The 21,663-nt window shown below is 36.4% G+C and overlaps 1 protein-coding gene across 5 annotated transcripts in view; it reads right to left on the bottom strand.

Moving 5' to 3' along the window:
- Nucleotides 1-21,663, bottom strand: part of PDSS2 (decaprenyl diphosphate synthase subunit 2) — a 286,547-nt gene that overhangs the window by 105,784 nt on the left and 159,100 nt on the right. For all 5 annotated transcript variants that reach the window (XR_002181420.2, XM_019967269.2, XM_070796007.1 and 2 more), the window contains one exon: nt 19,416-19,614. Coding sequence is in view for 4 of the 5 variants with exons in the window: in XM_019967269.2 (XP_019822828.2) it covers nt 19,416-19,614 (199 nt within the window). In the remaining variant the exon portion in view is untranslated. The remainder of the gene's footprint in view (nt 1-19,415; nt 19,615-21,663) is intronic.

Here is a 21,663-nt window from a genome sequence, read left to right as displayed (position 1 = left end):
CAATACAGGAGACATGGGTTCAATCCCTGATCTGGGAAGATCCCAAACGCCATGCAGCAACTAAGCCCACGTGCCACAACTATTGAGCCTGTGCTCTAACCCAGGAGCCACAACTACTGAGCCCAGGCACCACAACTACTGAAGCCCATGCTCTGCAACGAGAAGCCACTGACCATGCAGCAGCAAAGACATAGCACAGCAGTAAGTAAGTAAATAATTTTTTAAAAAGGCACTTGCTTAATGAGCTCTCCCCTCCATCCCCAATTCCTGCCTCAGATTCTTGAGGAATGATTTGTTTAGGCAACCTATCTAAAATTTACAGTAGCAAGGATAATGATAGCCAGAGAAGAACCTATAGCCTAACTGCCACACTTCGGTGCTTTAGATAGAAGTGACCCTGAGAAGGATTCAAGGACTACTGTTCCAAGCCCTTGGGCAGAGGAGGATAGGCGGGGCAAGCAAATACTTTCTATTAGAAAAAGATAGGCTAAAAAGACCCCCGAAGTTAGCCACCCTCAGAAGCCCAACAGATTAGAGAGCTGTAATGAAATAAAGCAAAACACTACAAGGGAGAAGATCTAAATTTTACTGCAAGGCGTTAACTACCAATTTCATTGTGAGATTTGGGGCAAATCAATTATTTCTCTGAATCTTGGTTTTCCTCAACTATTAAATGGGGGGGGGGGGGGCGGCAGTTGCAAAGCATAATTCCTTGAAGTTTCTTCCAGTTCTAAAATCCTGAGTTAAAAAATAAATAAATAAACAAATAAAATCCTGAGTTTAGAAATGCAAATCTTAGTATTTATAATGAAGAAATTAATTTGAAAACTGCTTTTTTTGTAAACTGATGAGACATCTTTGCTCATGATATTATTTTTAATCTGTTCTCTTCACATGGACCTTTCCCTCCAACTAAACTTTAATGATCACTTTCTTTGTGAAACTTTTTGTACACAATCCCTCTTGGTTCTAATATCTGAAATTATAATGAAACTATTTCTATTTTTTAAACCACTTTAAGTCATTTCCATTTTTTAAACTATAATGACTGGCAGCCCACTCCACCAACTGGCAAAGAAGTCCTAGTTGGGTCAATTAAAGGTCACACTGCTAAATTCTGGTCTTGAAGGGCTCTAATACTTGGAAATAACTCATATATATTGAATTCAGAACAATAACAGGTTTAAGTGCAAAGTTGCAACAAACAATAACGGCATAATTGACCATATTGCTTCCTTCCTTCTCTAATGAGTAAGTATGTAGAGCACTTAGAAGGGAATCTGGAACATAGTCTCAGGGAGTGTACAATATAAGTTAGACAGATGAAAGGCACAGCATGGAAACCAAGATTAAAGTGTGTCCAGATATTTGGGAAGAAAGTGGGTTTTAATTCAACAACTGAACACATGAAAAGACTATTTTAACCAAAATCAGAGGTCTCTAACACTGACTTACAGTTTTTTGAATCACTATTTCAGATTATATGACTGTCATTATCAATAATATAAAGTTTATTTTATAATAAACTTTAGAGAGTTTATTACTGCCTACAGAGTAATCAAACAGGAAACATGTTTCTTCATTTCTAGAGGTTGTGAGAACAGCAGAATAGCTTACCTGTACAGGCAGATGCAAAACTGCTTTTTGCACAAAAATGGATTGTGTCATGTGTTTAAGTCTGACTCTGCGGCAATGTCATACACTATCTCCAATCTTCTAAGTAACGCCTTAGATCTCAGTGAGCCAGAAGTCGTAACCATTCCCCATGTCAGTGTTATGAGCTGGTTTCTCCTGCCACCTTGTTTTTGGCTACCAGGGAGAAGGCTGCATAAGAAATGAAGTGGACATCAAATTGCTGTTCTCAAGCAAAATGTTGATCTTTTCCCATTTTAATCACTATTCTCTCACCGAAGATTAAAGATTAGGTATTTTTTAGATGCAGCTGAACCTTAGCACAATTACAGATCCGATATAAGTGATCTTTGGAATGGCTTTGTTAAATGGTTAATTCACGGGACAAATTTTACCAGTTGCAGGGGAATATGTCATTGCTTCATTCTTTATCTTTTGGCAAGGATAACCACAATTCAACAATTTTTTCAACTGAAAAACTAAAGTGTTGTGATTATTATGCCCTAAGCTATAATAAAATTGTCATCTTAAAAATTAGAAATTGAGAGAAGTAGGAGGTGGCATCCTCACTCACTGCTCTACAAAGATGTCGGTAACATATTCTTAAGGAAAAGAAAAAGAAAAGCTGGTTACAAAATAGAATAACATGACAGGTATTCTTTTTAAAAAAATCAGCTCAATCAATGTTTATGTATGCTGAGAAAAGTCTGATACAACAAAATAATAATAATAATAATGTAATCTGTAAGTGGTAAGAGTCTAGATGTTTTTAATTAAATTTTTTTCAACTTTTCTAATTTGCTTAAATTTATAATCACTTACTATATAATGTATTACATATTCTCCCCCCTTTATATATCTTACCTTTATAATCAGATACAACAGAAAACCTACTTCTAAGGCAGAGGGACAGGAGGAAGCACACCCTGCTTTAGCCTCAGAAAGGCTTCAAGCTAAGCTGTGTCCACAAATTGATTTACGGAATATAGCAACAGAAAGTCCCTGGATTCGCAAAAATAAGATCAGGAACTGGTAATAAGCATTCTGTGCAGACAACTTGTGCCCTTCTCAATAAATGTGATTCAGGAGTACTGTCAGTTAGCATTTGACAGATGGAACAGACTCAACAGAGTTGTAGATGTTTCACTAGTAAACCAGACCACTTTGGTTTCAGCAAAGGAGTGCCTATTTTAAATTTAAAGTAAAATGCAACCACATCTTTGGAAAAATGTTAATTCTAAACTGATGTGGCTCAACTGAAACTTAAGCCATCATAAGCTTTCTGAGTTTATATAAGAAGGTGGTATAATTGTATTTTAATTCACTTTAAAAAGGTCGCTATGTACTTAATCTGCCTGGTATATTAAAACTGTGGAGACTATTTATAATAGTCTTATAATCTATTTATAATCTTTATAATTTATAAAGATTTTATACCTTTCAAAAACTTGCACTGGAAGGTTATTTTAATGATTTTTTTTTACTACAGTTTGGAATGACAGGACAATGTATGATCCATCATGCTATCTGGGAAGCAAAAGAACACACAGCCCCTCAGCCTTTAGTACTCTTTAACAGCTGCTAGCAAAGGAAACAGTCATGTGTGTGCATGCATCTGCCGTGCTCATGGCATTAATTATGCACAAATTTATTGCATTCCTCCCCCAGCCCCTAGGAACAAATAGCAAAGCATGAAGCGGTAGCAAAGGTAAAACACCCTTGAGGGAGAATTAATTCTTGGGAGGAACAAAAGATGGACTTGGTGCAAATACGTCCTTTTCAAAGAGCTTTGGCATTTGAAGGGATATTGTCAAGAATTTTTTTTTAAGCCACAGAAATTATATTTTCAGTGAAAACATTTTACAGAAAAATACTTTTATAGGTAAAGGATGCCAAATAGCCTGCTAACAGTAATCAGAGCCACTTGCTTCACACTTCTATTCCTCTACATTCAAATGGAGCACAAAGTATTTGAGAGATGCTTTTAAAGATGAAAGATTTACTTATATCACCAAGGTAAAGTACAGGAGGACTGGTAAAGGATGAGCGCTCTCCCATAGAGGCCAGTAATATCTAACATTTGTAAAGCACTTCATCATTTACAAACTGGGTGTAAGCAAACTATCTGGTTCCAGGTGGATTCAGTCCTCAGTACCTGGCCAGAGCTTCCAGGCTGGCAGCTTCAGTGGAGAAGCAATCTCTGAAGAACATGGGGAGCAGCAGCAGTGGCCAAATATAGGGTGAATCTGCTCACTCACCACCTGGGCACAAACCACCCAGATGAGCCCTAATCTGTATGCTGATTAGTATAAATGAGTGGCTTTAATAAGCCATTGATGAAGGCTATGAAAGAACGGTTCTCTCCACTCCTTCCTACCAGACAAGGACCAGGTTTAATGAAGACAATGATAAAAAGTCTGTTGTAGCAAACACACCACTAACTCACAGGAGTTCTGGAAGAAGCTTCTAACTCGGCTTTTTGAAGGGAGTCTTTTCAATGCTGCCAAATGTGTAAGGCCGTGCTTATTTGTGGGAGGGATGGCAATCTGTTCAAGTGAGCTGGAAGTTCTTTCTGGCTAAGGGGGAAGAGCAGAGAGAGAAATGGCACTACCAGTAGGACAGGTGCAGCAAAAACTAAGCAAATTGATAATCTTAATTTTTAATTTAGAACAGCTGATACATTGGTTTATAAACTCTAACTACTGGTAACATTTGTCAAAAGGGTTCATGAAAATTCAGTGAACTACAGAAAAGTAAAAAATCACAGCTGATAAAACAAATAGTCCACAAGTTCAGGGAAATGGCTTGCATATAAAGTTTGAAATTTAATATTACATTGGGTAGTGCACTCATTTCAAAAACATGTGTTGATAGCCTACTATGTACCTGGTACTGTATTAGTGAGAGAAGTGATGGCCATACAGAGAAAAAGGCCATTTATTTGTCTTTGATCACCTAGAAGGATAATACACAGATGAGCTGCATGACCTTGGGCCAGTGCATCACTTCTTAGGGGCTCAGTTTGCTTATCTAGGTAAGAGGTAACTGTATCAACAGTAAGCCCCAGGATCAGAAATACCTAAATGTGCACCTATACTGTGCACATTTGTAAGGAATGTCAATTACAATGTGCAATTGTATGTGTGTTAGTCACTCAGTTGTGTCCGACTCTTTGTGACCCCATGCACTGTAGCCCACCAGGCTCCTCTGTCCATGGGATTTTCTAGGCAGCAATACTGGAGTGGGTTGCCATCCCCTTCTCCAGGGGATCTTCCTGACCCAGGGATTGAACCCGGGTCTCCTGCATTGCAGGAGGTTTCCTTACGGTCTGAGCCACCAGGGAGGCCTGTGCAGTAAGTTATAGCCAATTAGCCAAAATTGTGGATTTCTTTTATTAGCAATACAAAAGTAATTCAAAAGTTGCTTACTTTTTGAATGAGGGTGTATGATAGGCTGTGTTTGTCACTGAGCAGTGACAAATATCATTTATTTAAACAATAATTCAGTTCAGTGGCTCAGTCGTGTCCGACTCTTTGCAACCCCATGAATCATAGCATGCCAGGCCTCCCTGTCCATCACCAACTCCCGGAGTTCACCCAAACTCATGTGCATCGAGTCGGTGATGCCATCCAGCCATCTCATCCTCTGTCGTCCCCTTCTCCTCCTGCCTCCAATCCCTCCCAGCATCAGGGTCTTTTCCAATGAGTCAACTCTTCGCATGAGGTGGCCAAAGTATTGGAGTTTCAGCCTCAGCATCAGTCCTTCCAATGAACACCCAGGACTGGTCTCCTCTAGGATGGACTAGTTTGATCTGCTTGCAGTCCAAGGGACTCTCAAGAGTCTTCTCCAGTACCACAGTTCAAAAGCATCAATTCTTCGGCGCTCAGCTTTCTTCACAGTCCAACTCTCACATCCATACATGACCACTGGAAAAACCATAGTCTTGACTAGACGGACCTTTGTTGGCAAAGTAATGTCTCTGCTTTTGAATATGCTATCTAGGTTGGTCATAACTTTCCTTCCAAATAATTAGGTTCCTGAAAAAGTGGCGGGTAATTTAAAATGCTGACATCAAGATCAAACTTTTCAGAAGAAATAAAGAAAAAGGAGATGCTTTTGCATATTCATTGGAAGGACTGATGCTGAAACTGAAGCTCCAATACTTTGTCCACCTAATGCGAAGAGTCGATTCATTAGAAAAGACTCTGATGCTAGGAAAGACTGAGGGCAGGAAGAGAAGGGGATGATAGAGGATAAGATGGTTGGAGAGCATCATCGACTCAATGGACATGAGTTTGAGCAAACTCCAGGAGATAGTGAGGACAGGGAAGCCTGGTGTGCTGCAGCCCATGTGGTGCAGAGTCAGACATGACTGAGTGACTAATAACAACAAAAACATACCTTGTTATGACTGGACTTTCTCTGAAGAAAATAATGTCTGCCATTTCAGTGATCTGCACACTTTTCCCCATGTGGCCAATAACCTACATTTTGCTTTCACTGCTTCTTCATTTGAGGGCCCTCTCAGTGATGTTAAGTGGTGTTTTCCAAGTATGATTTTATTGAAAAGTTAATTCCACTTTTGAGAAGTTCACAGTGTGACTCTTCAGAACACCAGAATCATAGTAGAGTATTTCATGCAACTGAGGATGCTGCTGGCTAGGACACTGCCTGGTAGTACTGGATTTCAAAATTTTTAAATGGTAACCCAGAGTAAGAACTGTATTTTACATCATGACACAGTACATGTATACATGCATATGTATAAAAATGAATGAAAAGCTTTATAAAACAAAGGTTTAATTATTCCTATTTTCTTTTGTATTTCATAAAAAAAAAAAGGTGTTAATAGTTACTTACTAAATCGATTTCACCACCCACCAATAAGCAGGATGTGATCTGTGGTTTGAACCATTATCTCACATCATGCTGATATGTCATGAATAGCTCATAGCTTGTCATATATGACTCATATTTTGATATGTGGTTTGAACCATTATATCATGCTGATAATGTCATGTATAGCTCATACCTTAGCCATCTTTTAAAATTTTTTTAACTTATTATTAATTATTTATTTTGGGCTGTGCTGGGTTTTCTTCGCTGCATGGGCTTTTCTCTAGTGGCAGTGAGTGGGGGCTACTTGTCCTTGTGGTGCACAGATTTCTCATTGCAGTGGCTTTTCTTGTGCAGCATGGGCTCCAGGGCACGCGGGCTTCAGTAGTTGCAGCTCTGGGGCACTACAGCACAGGTTCAACAGCTGTGGCACACAGGCTTAGTAGCTCAGCAGCATACGGGATCTTCCTGGATCAGGGATTGAACCCATGTCTCCTGCACTGGCAGGAAGATTCTTTACCACTGAGCCACCAGGGAAGCCCCTTGGTTAGCCATGTTAATTGCAAAATCCCCAAATTTTTCATATGCAGTTTAAACATTGTTATTCTGAAATATATTTGTAAAGGTGTTAATTTATCACTTTATACCAAAAACAAGTAAATCAACTGAGTATAAACAGAGGCAGGATAAAACAGAATCATTCTTGGGTACTGTAGGGTATATTCTGTTAGGGTACATATCAATCTTGTTGGTTTATATTACTGATGTTGACTATTAGCTTTAATTGCATTAGATTTATGAAAACAAATTGGCTTAGACCACATTTGGCCAACGAGTTAAAAACTTCAGCATTTTTCTGGGATTCACATATACATCTTGTAAATTCCAGGGATACCATGTCCTATTGGGTAACACAGTTCACCTTTCAGCATAATCAGTTCCTGTTCAAACTGGGCCACATGAAAGGCAGATGTTTGTAATTTAGAGACGTCCCAAGGTCTGCACTTCAAAAGCAGTCACAGAAATAAAAGCATGGCTCATATGTGTTAAAAACCCATGCATCTTGTCTAAAACTGAAATTGTATTTCTTCCAAATACCTTCACAGTTCTTCAAAATCTGTGATTCAGTGAAATTCTAAAAATAATGGGCCCTACTAATACTGCATTCTAGAAAATTAAGACAATCCATTTTCCCCTCCTTTTAAAAAAATTAGGTAGTGAGAATTGAGACTAGCTGCATTGTTCCCTTGAATCAAATAATGAATACCCTTGGGTTAGAAATTCTCTAATTTATAAAGATACACAATTGACTTTTAAACTGATATCTCTATCTCGAATGCTTAGCACATGAACAAAAATTTTTGTTGAATTATCAATACTGTTCTAATGTGTGAATTCACTGTATAAATCTTAACTATTTCAAAATAAATTTGCACAATTACCACTCTGTTCAATTGCTGTTTTCATTTGTATACCACCTTATGGCTTAAACTACTTGAAAAAGTGAAGCTTCTCATCACAAAATATAAGTTTCTCATCACAAATCAGCCATAAAGATGAGTGCATAAATTTGGGGTATTACTTTAGATTGCTGAAATACGCATGTCCAATCTCAAGATCTCTGATAGTTACAAAACATTTTGATTTTTCTACTACACCTCTGATTTTATTACAAAGTTTTCTTGATTGCTTTTCTTTATATTGAAAGTCTTTTTCAGAATCTGGTTGTATGTTGTAGCTTTTGAGTTTTTCCCACAACACTCAGAATTGCAGAATATTGGAACTGGCAAGGAGGCAGGGGATGGAAATAATGCTGCTTTTATAGATGAGGAAACTAAGAAAACAAGTTGCCTTTGCTTAGTAGTTGTTTCTCTAAAATGTTTTATAAAGGCTTATTGATATTTTTATTGAAATGTTTATTTAAAAACCACTAATTGTTTAAGATATTATAAATTCCAATATCTCTAAGTGCAAAATTTCTGGCAAAAAAGCTATTGTGGTTCTTTCTTTGTTTGTTTTCTTCTTCAGTTAAGCATGAGGATTTCAAAGCTGGATTGCCTGGATTTAGACAGCAACTCTACCACTTATTAGCACTGTTATCACAAGGAAATTAGCTCTTTCCTTTGTCTTGGGAGAAGTTATATAGGTTAATATACAAAAATCACAACAGTGTCTACTACATAGTAAATACTCAAAAGTATAAGCTGTTAGTATTTTAATAACTGGTAGTAATTTTAATAACTATTATATATTCTACATTATGAAGTTGCTAATTTCATTTCCAAAATGGTGTATTAAGACATTAGATAAACAATCTGGAGAAAAAGGTTTCATCTGGAATTCTGAGAGATAAAATGAGTTGTCCAATGTTAAATGACTATCTTTTTTAAACAAGGTAGAGATAGGAAGTAGGTCTACACACTTCAACATCAGGGCTATTTCCACGTCTCTTTGTAGCTTTATATGACATCACTAAGGAATATAAAATAGATAAATGCTATAAAGCTTAACACATTATGAAAACATAAGTAATCCACAAGAGTGTAGCTGCTTAGCAATAAAGTAATTAATCTGATATTCTAAATAGGAAAACTGTCCTTCAAAAACTAAAGATTAGACAGACACACACAGTATAGTTTTAGTGTTTATTGATATCTGACTTGAACAAAGAACAAAGACAATTAAGCCACATGAATAACAGCAAACAACTCAATGTATTTTCTAAATTCTTAAAAAGAAAGTTCCTTGGCACAACCATACTTTCCAACAACCCACTTTAATGTTTTCACAATTTATGATATCAGAAATGACCTCAGGGTCAGGCATTTGTCAGTTAATGACCAGTTGGGCTAATGGCCTTCAGCTTTGCCTTGGGCACACAAGTCCTCCAGTAGGTCATTAGCTGCCAGAAAAGGGCTCTTCCCAATCACTATTGCTAAATAAATAAAATTTGCTTCTGGGTTAAGGCCCTGTAAGCCAACTTGGGCTTAGAGTGAATTTTTTCGTTGGGTATTTACAACTCAGAAGAAAATGATGGAAATGCTAAAACCAAAGTTATATCACTATAATTAATGAAAAGTAGTCACATGGATCCTTTTGGATGCTCTTAAATTTTCTTTTGCTTATGGTATCCAAATTCAGTATTAATTTAATATAGCAGGCATGAGATTACAACTGTAATACATTTAAAATTTTTTATCTATAAGTAAATTTTTTGGAGCTCATACTACATTTTCCCAAAATATAAGGTTATATATGATGGCTCGGTTTCCAGGGCAACCCACAAAAGCTTATTTAGTCCATAATATTAGAAATACCTTATGCCTGTAATAAAAAATTGGATAGAAAACCACAATCTTCCAATACCTGCAACTAAACAAATAGAAAAACAAAACTAAATATGAAATATTTAAAAATGATCTTTAAATGCTGATAGTTACAGGGAAATTTGGTTCAGTAAGAGAATGAGGATAGATACACTGGTTCTTTCCCATGCCTATTTCATTTCTATTATAATTTTCCTTTTATATACCAAGTTTTAGTTCTTCCAACTCCAAGTAAACTTTGTTGGTTTATTTTTCCTCTTGAAAAAAGTAAAGAGAAGGCAAAAAGGTGGATGACAATTTTTCTGAAATAACAGGTAAAAGGAAAACGAAAAACTGAAGGAAAACAATTAAAGAGGATGTGTATACATTCTGAAGACTGCCTGAGGTGAAATGAACTGAGTAATGCATAGTAAGAGACAAAGAAAGGGGCGCCGTGTACAGGTCCACTGCGTGAAGAAAGGGTGGGTGGAGAAGAGTCTTGTCATCAGTATTTTACTTGTGGAAATCATTCAATTAATTGTTTTCATCCTCTGTGGTTTGACACCCAGGATTAATATTCTTTTCTTCATATAACCCACTCAAGTGTAGATTTTCATGACTAGAATAAATATGCACAGAACCTAAGGGAGGTGTCATATATTGTAATGATAAAGGAAACTATCTTCATATCACTTAGAGAAGTCAGAATGCTATTATAAAATCACAGTTTCAAAATTCTCAGAATAATTTTCCAGTTTTTTCTTATCATATGATGCTAACATAGCCAAGTATTAAACAGACACTATATTTATAGTCTGAATCTGCTTCCTTGCATATAAAATAAAAGTAATACATGTTTGAGATGTGTACTAGAAATAAGACAAAATATTATGTTCTTTTAAAATTTATTATCTCATTAAAACCTTGAACTTTACCCTTTTGGTGCCAAAAAGCAATGAAATGTCTTTTGCGGGTAAAAGTGAAGTGAAAGAGACAGTGAGGTCGCTCAGTCGTGTCCAACTCTTTGAGACCCCATGGACTGCAGCCTACCAGGCTCCTCTGTCCATGGGATTTTCCAGGCAAGACTACTGGAGTGGATTGCCATTTCCTTCTCCAGGGGGTCTTCCCGACCCAGGGATCGAACCCAGGTCTCCCGCACCGTAGACAGATGCTTTACCGTCTGAGCCACCAGGGAAGTCCAAGGTCAAATGCCATTATGCAAAATAGATACTTCTCTGAATTGTCTATGTCAGAAACCTGAAGACTAGAAAAAAGAGCAAGAGAAGCATTTCTTCCATATGCTTGGCATTTAAAGAAACTTATTTTTTTTAAAGCCTGTTTTCTACAAAAATACACCCTCTGAAATGGACAGAGTTGAACCATGGTTGGCCATGAGAGGTAGAAATATACTGATTATGGCAATCTTATTGTACACTTCAGCAATCTCAATTTTTGTAATTCCCTTTACCCACTTTCTAGAATTCATATGAATTAAATCTACTTTTTCCCCACCAATTTCACTAGCATAAGTTGCTGTTTCTCCAAAGTCAGAGAGAGGAAAGAAAAGTATTTTCCAACTTGAGTTATTCAGTATTCTAATTTGGCCTTTCTATTGATTTTATTCAAGGGACTTCCTGAGTTCAGAGTTTACAAAGTACTGGGCAGATAAACAGCTGATTCCTTCCTCTTCATCCTCAGCCACGTGACCCTGGTCTGTAAACACACAAGGTCACAGTAATCGCTATTTTAAATGAATATGACAGAGAAAAACTTAAATTTCATATGACATAGGCATGTTTTTAGGTTTCACTTTTCAATAGGAATTTATAAGTAAAATTAATATAACAGATAAGAAAAACATCAAATAACCAATAGCAGCTGCTTTATTAAAATATATAGACGGTACAAAAGGAGATTTACATGCATAAATTGAGCGTATTTATACAACTAAATTTCTTCCTTGTAAACAACATATTTATGCCTTTAGGAAAACAAAGTTAACATAAGGAAATACATCAGCTATGTAAGAAGTACATCTGTGCCACTGGTTATTTAGAAATATAAATCACTAATGCTTAATAAAATGGTGCCCAGTAGTGATATCATGATGATGTTTCAGGGTGCTTAGACAAGACCCAGGCTAACTCTCAGATGTGTAAGGATAGGTCCATTAAATGAAAATCACTACAAAGGTTAAAAATAATAATATGGTGAATTAAATTTTTTAAATACTAGGGTTATCACTGTACATATAAAATAAAACACTCTTTTTATATATTTTTTTTAAGATGACAAGTAGTAATGTGCACTGTCTTATTTACACTGTGGCTTAATCCTAAAATACAAATCTAGTCCACAAATAAATACAGGGAACCAGGGAAAAACTGTAACGGTCAGCCAGATTTCTAAATTATAGTGCTTTTCCATGTCATGATTTTCTCCCAATTATCTAGCATGTCTCGTTGATAGCCTGATGCTCAAACATTAAAATTTTAGATTCTGGCATGACCTCATCATTTCAGCACTCAGCGATGTTTTACACGAACACAATATAGAGCAATTTATTTCAAAGGAGTCAGAGAATTTATGGCTTAAAAAGAGGTATTCTGAGGTCTCTTAGTTCAGGGTCTTTATATAGTGAAGTACTAAAATAAAAAGTTGCCCTTAGGTTCCATAACTGAAAATGAATGAAAATTCATTAATTTTTAAAGCATTAATTTTTAAATTCACTACTGAATTCAAAATCTTGTTAATTCACACTTATGTGACTATAGCTATAATAGTAAGACAATTACCAGAGGATTAATATACCAATTTCTATACTTAGAGATATTTAAAAATCTAAGTGTTACCTAAGGCAATTACCTTGAAGACCCCTCATATCTTTAGGGAAAAGCCAAAGGGAGAATAATTGACTTTGCTAATTTTACCCTTGGCAATTATAAAAGAGCTCTGAATTTCATATGACTGCAGAACACTTCATCTAATGGTCTGCCCCAGGAGAAGTACAATGACAAACATATAACACAGAAATTCAGACAAGAATTCAGTAGCAAAATAAAGTGGGATGTTGGTAGAATGAGTAAGTTATAGAAAATTAGAAGTTGCTACAAATATGCTAACTTTAATTACCAAGTTAAATATATACTCTCAAAGAAAAACCAGGCTGTTACTGTGAAAAAACAGAATACTATATACAGCATTTTTGTGCTATGTTCTGCCTGTCCCCTTATGCTGAGGTCTCTTGTTTATGTTGCTAATGCTGACAAATTTTCTTTCTTATGAAAGAAAGTGAAAATGTCAAACAGACATCTAGCTTTGTTAAGACATTATCATATGTAGAGATCTTACTTATCGCCACCTTTTCCTCCCCTCGGACTCCCTCTTTTAATAGTAGTATACTGAAGCTTCTGGGAGCTCATTTAATAAAATTAGTCCTCTTTTGAGATAAAACTTTACTTTCCTTAAAAAAAAAAAATTCCAAGGGGAATACCACCATGTATTTAAATGAAAGGAACCAGTTCTGAATATGGGAGATTTGCTTTATCAAAAGATTTTCTCTGAAAGAGCACTTTAGTTACCCTTTACAATTTACTCAGTTTAAAACAATATTCACATGATTTGGAAATCATCCATTATGATTAAAATACGGCTACAGAAAGCCTAGATTTGTAGATCAATTATGGACCCTAGATATGGTACTCAAGGTCTTTCACAAAAAGTGAGCCAGTGAAGCATCTTTTGAAAGTGAACTTGTAGAACCTTCAAATGACCCTTTGAAGAACAATGTGCAAAAGATCTGTTTCAGATGAACAGGGGGGATGCATACAATAAAGGCTTCAATTTAACACACAACTATCAAATTCAGAAAAAAACATACCATGGCTTAAAAAGAAAAAACTTCCTCACCAGACAAAGGTTGATAAAATGCCAATCTAAAGGTGCAAACCTGTGCAGAGATCATGAAGGTACAGGACTTGATGGGAAGGGAATGCTTGACCATTCTTATTTCAAGGAGAAGCTTCAGGCTGAACTGTTGCTTGGATATGATCAGTTTTTTTTTTTTTTGTAAATCAAGTAGTGCTACTGAAATCCAGTGCCTAATGGAGCAGATGGTGGAGGTCTTAGACTCTGGAACATTTATAGTGATGCTTCTGAATGCAAAGCATCAGAAGAATGGATTTCACAGGCTATGAATCTGATTTGATTTTGATGAGAACAGAGCCTCCATTTTCTCTGAACTTGAACCACACTGAAAGAAAGAATGTGTGAATGATACAAGCTAGCTAAGAAAAGGCACATTTTAAATATTATTTCTATAAAGTGAAGTGGCTAAAGCAAGTGATCACTTGCTTGTGTCATTATAGTATGTTAGTAATATTTGTACTTAATACCACCATCTTAACCTTATATAAAAGGTTAATGAAAGTGAAAGTCGCTCAGTCGTGTCCGACTCTGCAACCCCATGGACAGTAGCCTACCAGGCTCCTCTTTCCATGGGATTTTTCCAGGCAAGGATACTGGAGTGGTTTGCCATTTCCTTCTCCAGGGGATCTTCCTGACCCAGGGATCGAACCAGGGTCTCCTGCATTGCAGGATTGCAGGGAGCCCAACTGAACTACCAGGGAAGCCCAATCTTATATAAGACTCCATCAAGGGCTTCCCTAGTGGTCCAGTAATTACGAATCAGCCTTGCAGTACAAGGGACACCAGTTTGATCCCTGGTCCAGGGAGATACCACATGCCACAGAACAATTAAGCCCCTATGCCACAACTACTAGGCCAGAACTGTATACAGCCCATGAGCTGCAATAACTGAAGTCCTCACACCTACAGCCTGTGCTCTGCAACAGGAGGAGCCCCTGCAGTGAGAAGCCGGTGCACCGCAACGAAGAGTAGCCCTAGCTCATCACAACTAGAGAAAGCCACGTGCAACAACAAAGAACCCCCACTGCCAAAAAATAAATATATAAATCTTAAAAAAAGAAAAGGACTTCATCAGAATAGCTTAAAGTGAGTTAAAACTGATGATCAGAGCAAACAGATATAAATTTGTCCCATGACATGTCTTCCTCTCAGGTATGTGGATCTAAACCATGAGCGGTCAGTGTGTGTGGTTAGTCATGTGCAGCTCAAGGCAGCCAGAAACCATACTAGATCCGCACTTTCTGAGGCTTCCTCCTTCTCCAAGACCCAAAGTTCAACAGAGACCATGGCAGGTATGGTGAAGAGGGAAAATGTAGAGGGTGGCTCCCAAGTAAACTGAGATTATTTATAATTCCATTTTATATGGCCAATAAATTTCTTTCTTTAGCCTCCTCTTCAGATGAACACAAACTACATACTAAAGGCACCATACTGTTCTCCCTAAAACCAGCAGGTCTGTCTTGTGAAACTATGCGTTAACCAAAAAGTGTGAAGGGAAGGTAGGGCAGAATGCTATTTGTCTCCCAATATCTATTCTCTGTATCTTCCAGATTTTTGGCTGGGCACATGGCAACCCACAAAAGTTTGTATATCCTAGTTTCTCTGAGAGCTAGGTGTGACTGTATCATTAAATTTTAGCCAACAGAATGTATGCAGAAGGATTTCAAATAACTTCTGAGAAATGTCTTCAAAGCAGTATGACACTATAAAACTTATCATCCAAACTGGGCCATGTAAAAGGCAGTAATAAAATAATTAAAACTTTGTACTTTTTGAAACTTTTGTAGAATTGCAATTAATGAAAACAAAGTTTCCATGGGAATTTTTCCCTACAGAAGGAAAGAAGGAATTGAAGAAAATAAATGGTAAGAACTCAAATGCTCTACAAGATTAAAATGTGCCATTCTGTACTTGTGATTTGGACTATCTCACCTTGCAGGAAGACTCTTTTGGTGGGGTGTGTGTGTGTGTGTGTGTGTGTGTGTTAGTCACTCAGTTGTGTCTGACTCTTTGCGACGCCATGGACTGTAGCCTACCATGCTCCTCTCTCCAGGCAAGAATACTGGAGTGGGTTGCCATTCCCTTCTCCAGAGAATGGTCCCAACCCAAGGATCAAACTCAGGTCTCCTGCATTGCAGGCAGATTCTTTACCATCTGAGCCACCAGGGAAGCATCTGATGAAACTTGTACTAACTAATAATTGATTTTATTACATTGGGGGACTTGTTAACTAGTTCTATTCAAAAATTACTTCCAAAAAATACACAAAATTTCAAAAGAAATAAAAATAACATATATTCATGTACATTAAAATAAAATAAAAAGAACTTTTTATATTGATTATATGAATATTAAAAAATAGTAGAATCACTATTCTTGGTACATATTCACATACTTTTTTTCTTAGCCATATCTGTCTCTAATATAGCGTCACTGGCATTTTTCTGAAGGATGTGTTTTCAAAAACATGGCATTTAAAGATAAAACCTCCAGCAACATTCTCCACAGCTGCATTTTGTAATTAATTAATTTGAAATTATTGACATTTTAAAGGATTCTTATTGGTAGATGACAATACCATCATTGATGGTATTGGTAGATGACTGGTAGATGATAATTGGTAGATTTAATTGAGAAAGATGCTCTTTCTACAGGTTCTGAGTTACTTGGTAAGTTCAGAGCAAATTTGCTAAATGGAAGAGATACTCAATTCTAATTTTCTTTTCATATTGAAAATTGTAACTATTCCACCCCAGATATTTTCAAGGTACTGTATTTTTGCTTCCTTCAGAGTACCTTTCTTTGACAAATATTTTTATAAGACAAAACTTGTCAAATAAATCGACTATGATTCTTTTGAATGTTTTGTCAAAATTAGATGTAGCAAAATCTATATTTTCTCAATTTCATTTCACTCATATATGTGTATAATTTATTCAAAATAGGAGCACCACCAAAAGATTCTTCCTGCAAGGTGAGATATTCCAAATCACAAGTATAGAACTGCATGTTTTAATCTTGTAATCTTTATTCTTTGCATTTGAGTTCTTACCATTTATTTTGTTCAATTCCTTCTTTCCTTCTGTAGGAAAAAGTTCCAATGGAAACTCTGTTGTCATTAATTGCAATTCTACAAAAGTTTCATTGGGTACTTCATTTGTTGAACACTTGATTTCAGATTTCCAATTGATTTTGAACAAAATGTAACCAAAACTATGATGTCCATTTAGAACAAAGTTCAATACCATCCTTGGACATAAAGATTTCTAAAATCTGACTAATGACAGGCAACAAAGAGAGAAGGCACATACTTCTTTGAAATATGTGGTGCTGAAGTATAGTTTTACACTCAACATCAGCTATATCCCCCAAATCTTATAGTCCTGAGATCTGACTATAAAGATATTTGTTAGTTTTGGTAACAATAGCTTTTATTTCAATTAGTAGAATGTTGATGCTTGTTTTGACGCAAATATGAACTATGAGTGTGCTTCAATTAGCTCCAACTAGTCTACAAGTTTCTCAGTATAGTTAAGATGGTTACTTTTATCACAACACCATGGTGTGCTTTGCTTAAATTTGTACTTGTATTATTATTATGAGCTAACAATTTTCTTTCATGTTCAACTTTTAAACTGAATTTCCAGTCTCACTCAAAATGGCTTTACCTTTGATAGAATATACTTCCAAAAGTTTTACCTTGATTTCATGAATGGACTGAAAAAGAAAACATTTTTAGAATTAACAAAAATGATTTAGTTACTTGACGTACCTGACAACATTCAACTGAAACTGGAATTATCTAGCTATTTGCAAAATTCTTCTATCATTGGAGTCAACAGACTTAAAGCTACTGCTTTTGGTCAAAAATGAATGAAATTAATTTAGAGCAATAGTAATTTATCTCAACAAAAATTAGGCATTACAGAGTTGTATGTACATATACTTTCTCCAGCCATATGTGTTAAACCATCATGTTTAGGAAGTCTCCCTAAAGTAACTACTAATTTTAGTAGTAACTACTATTAATCTTGACAGTTTTTCAGCAGATTTGAATCTTCTCTTTTCCATGTGGTCAGTGACCCAACTATGGCCTCCACAGTGAACAGCAAACGTCAAGGAACATTTTATGCAAGTTATACATTCCTTATTAAATTAACTTTTCCAAGAAATTGGGTGATACACCAAACAGCCAGCTGGAGCAGCAGTGTCAAATACTTCTACCACCTGAGACAGGAAGGAGCTTTAACTGTCTCTAGACATTCAGTGTACTTTGTATTAACAACTGTCCTATATTCTGTCCTTGATTGCGGTATCTGAATGCACTGGGAAAAGAGAAGTTATTGCTGCTTTTCTTTCAGATTTAATAATACCTTAATATGAGAATTTCCCTTACAGTACATGGGTCTCACCTATTATTGGCCTATGTGAGACGAAAATCGAGGCAGAAGCTGGGAGTAGAAAGCAGAGCTCTACCAACCCATTATTCTAATGTAATTATAAGTAACCATTCTCTTTTAAAAATAAAAGTCTAGGACAAATGCTAAGTCAGATGGGATTCTGGGATGGCAGACTTACACTGAGGCTGTACTTGGGTGTCCAGGATGCGTATTTACTTGATCTTTAATGGAGGAGATCTGCCCTTTTTTTGCCCTTCCTTCTCCTTCCCTACTATTGACTGGAGTGAAGACATAATGGCAACTATCTTGGGCCACAAAGTGGCAAGATAGGAATGGCAGAGCAGTAAGATAAGAGGAGCCTGGGTTCCTGATTTTAGAATCACCATACCAACCTTGGATTGCCTAGTCCCAGATAGTAATAATATGTTTAAAAAAAAAAGAGAGAGAGAGAGAGGGAGAAAAAAATAAATTCTTATCTTGTTTTGGTCACTGTTATTTTATAGTCACACCAAATCCTAACTGATAAATGAAGACTACATCTACAGTCTTTTTAGAAAGCAGCTTGACAATATGCATCAAGAATACTAAAACTAAACCCTCTGAACCACTTCTAGGCACTTACCTTAAAGAAATAATCTGAAATGAAGAAAAACTGATGTGTAAAAATGTTTAATGCAAATCTATTTATGAGAGTAGAAAATTAGAAGCAACCTAAATGTCCCAAAATAAGGAATCTGTTAAATAAACAACACTACATCAAAATAACTGAATACTGTGCAACCATTAGTAAGCTTATGAAAAATGTTAATGATATGGGAAAATGCATGTCATTTATGCAATGGGAGAAAAAGGTAGGATTAAAGAAAGCTTACACATGTTAAGTTTTCACTTATGCTACCCCCAAATCCACACATCCAAAGGTATGAATAAACAAATACAGACTGGAAGGAAATATATGAAAACAGTAACCTATAGTAATTATCTCTGGATAGTGAGATGATAGGTAATATTGATGACATCATCTTTATCCTGAGTATTTAACACTACCTATAATTAACAAATAATTCCATCTGTTACCAGAAAAAAAAAAAAAAAACCAACAACTGGAAATTAATTTCAAAACTCTTTCCTAGCATTTACCAGTTTTAACTAGGGTTGATATTGCCATCATCATCATTACCCTCATCACAATTTTACTGAGCATCTATGTGTGTGGAGTTGGGGCAGCAGGGTGTCCAGACCTCTGTGGCTCCCGCAGTCAACCAAGAGCCACCTAAAGGCCGTTCAGATAAGAACAAACCCTGCCCAGTTTTACCTTGGTGTTCTGTAGGAGAGCAAGTCCATTGCAGGCATTTGCTAGAAGAAAGTCTCCACTCAGGATAGCTATTTTATTTCCAAATTGCATATCTTTCAGTGGCCCGTCAGAAGATTGCAATTCATTTAAATTTACAATCCCACGATGTACAAGGAGAGCAGTATGGATAAGTTCTGTGATCTCTGCCAAACTTCTTTGACTAAAACACAAAGGTAAGATTTGTCTGAGTGTAAAGAATACCATCTTATCAGTATTGTCAGATTTCAGGTTTCAACAACAAAATATTTCATAGATTAGTGTCTCTTTTTTCAGGTTATTCCTTTTTAATGAAGTTTTTTTCTATTGAGATATAACGGTCACATAACATTATATTAGTTTCAGGTGTACAATATAATGATTCAGTATTTGTACACACAGCTGACTCTTGAACAGCACAGAACCATGTGAGTCCTTTTATGAGGATTTTTTCAATAAATATGTAGGTAGTACACAATCTGAGGTTGGCTGAATCTGCAGATGTGCAACCACAGATACAGAGGGTAGACTATGGGCCTTGGACATCCGTGGATTTTGACATCTGAAGTGAGTCTGGGAAGCAATCTCCTGTGGACACCAAGGGACGACTGTATTGTGAAATGATCACTGCAGTAAGCCTAATTAAATCTGTCACCATACATAGTCACAATTTTTTTCCCTGTGATGAGAACTTTTAAGATCTACTCTCTTAGCAACTTTCAAACACACAATACAGTATTATTAACCACAGTCACCGCTTACACACTATATCCCCAGTACATTATATCTTCATGTTTGTCTTCTTTTTCTTGGTAATATGTAACTAGAAGCTTGTAACTTTTGACCACCTTCACCCATTTTTTCCCCCCTCCCTTGGCCCATTCCCACCATCCCCCCCAACGTCTGGCAACCACCAATCTATTTTATGAGTTCAGTTTTTGGTTTTGCTTTGTTTTTTATATTTCACAAATAAGTGAAGTCATATAGTATTTGTCTTTGACATACTTCACTTAGCATTTTGAAGTTTTGTGGAGTTTTGTTTTCTTTTTAAGGTTTCAAATGTACTTTATTTCTTCAATCACGCCATATTTTAATGGGTACACAGTGCTTTTATTTACGTGGCATCAATTATGAGTTCATTTTGAGGCAATTCATTATTATACAGCTAGATGATTACTGATTTAGCTGGTTCAATATTGCCAGTAGGGGACAGGGTCCAAAGTATTCTAATCCGTGCTGCTGCATATACCCACATAGCAACACAAAGTGACTCCACTAGTATTACCATATTTGCACTGGAAATCAGGCATACATTTCTGGTGTCTCTGTCTTAGCTGAATGCATCAAACTCAGGGAAACACCATGAAGCTGAAGACAGAACTATGGCAAGTGCAGCTGAGGGTTTGGTGTAACTTTGTATCAGTGCCCTTGCAGAGAGACTTGAATGAAGTTTTTCTTAGAGACTTTTCCACTGAGTTACTTGGGAGCTATAAGTAGATCCTGACACCACCTTCCTTCTCTCTACCATTCCCTATTCTCTACCTCACGAGTCACCAGGATGCCCCAGAGAGAAGACGACCAATAACGGCCACCCCCCACAATTCCATTCAGATAGTTTGTTATCAGTATAACTTCAGGATTTCTAAGAATCCTTACTAGTATCTGACAAAATTCCAATTTAGGTGGAAATAGAATTTGTGCCAGTCATTACGCCAAGCACTTTTACACATGATCACTTTTAATCTTAAATACAAGGCTGTGGGATTTACAAAGATGAACAGATGTGGTCCCTTCCTTCAAGGACCTTATCTTTCAGAATAAGAACCACGATATATACCTACAGTAGTAATTAAAATAAAGAAGACCCTTGAGGAACTTATAGTATAGGACTGTATCAGATGGCATTTCAGATGTTTGTTTTCTTGTTTATACTTTTCTATAGTTTGTACATTTTCTAAAATGACAAAAGAATTACTTTATAATCATTAGAAAATCAACAATTACTAAAAATTTTAAACCTCAGAACCACCCTATGAAGGTACTATTAACTCTTATTTTACAAGTGAGAAAATTGTTATACATAGTGTAATGACTTGCCCAAAGGCACACAGTAATACAGAGCTGGAAATGCATTGAAATCAGTTACAAATGACCCCATGTGAACCACACTTCTTCATTCCAGGCCCCTGTGTAGTCCCCTCCACACTAACTTTGGGCTTCACCATATGACTTA

This window comes from Bos indicus, chromosome 9 (genome assembly GCF_029378745.1).
Source record: "Bos indicus isolate NIAB-ARS_2022 breed Sahiwal x Tharparkar chromosome 9, NIAB-ARS_B.indTharparkar_mat_pri_1.0, whole genome shotgun sequence".
NCBI classification, from domain to species: Eukaryota; Metazoa; Chordata; class Mammalia; order Artiodactyla; family Bovidae; genus Bos; species Bos indicus.
Note: the sequence above shows the minus strand (reverse complement) of the source record. Positions and strands in the feature narration are given on the sequence as shown.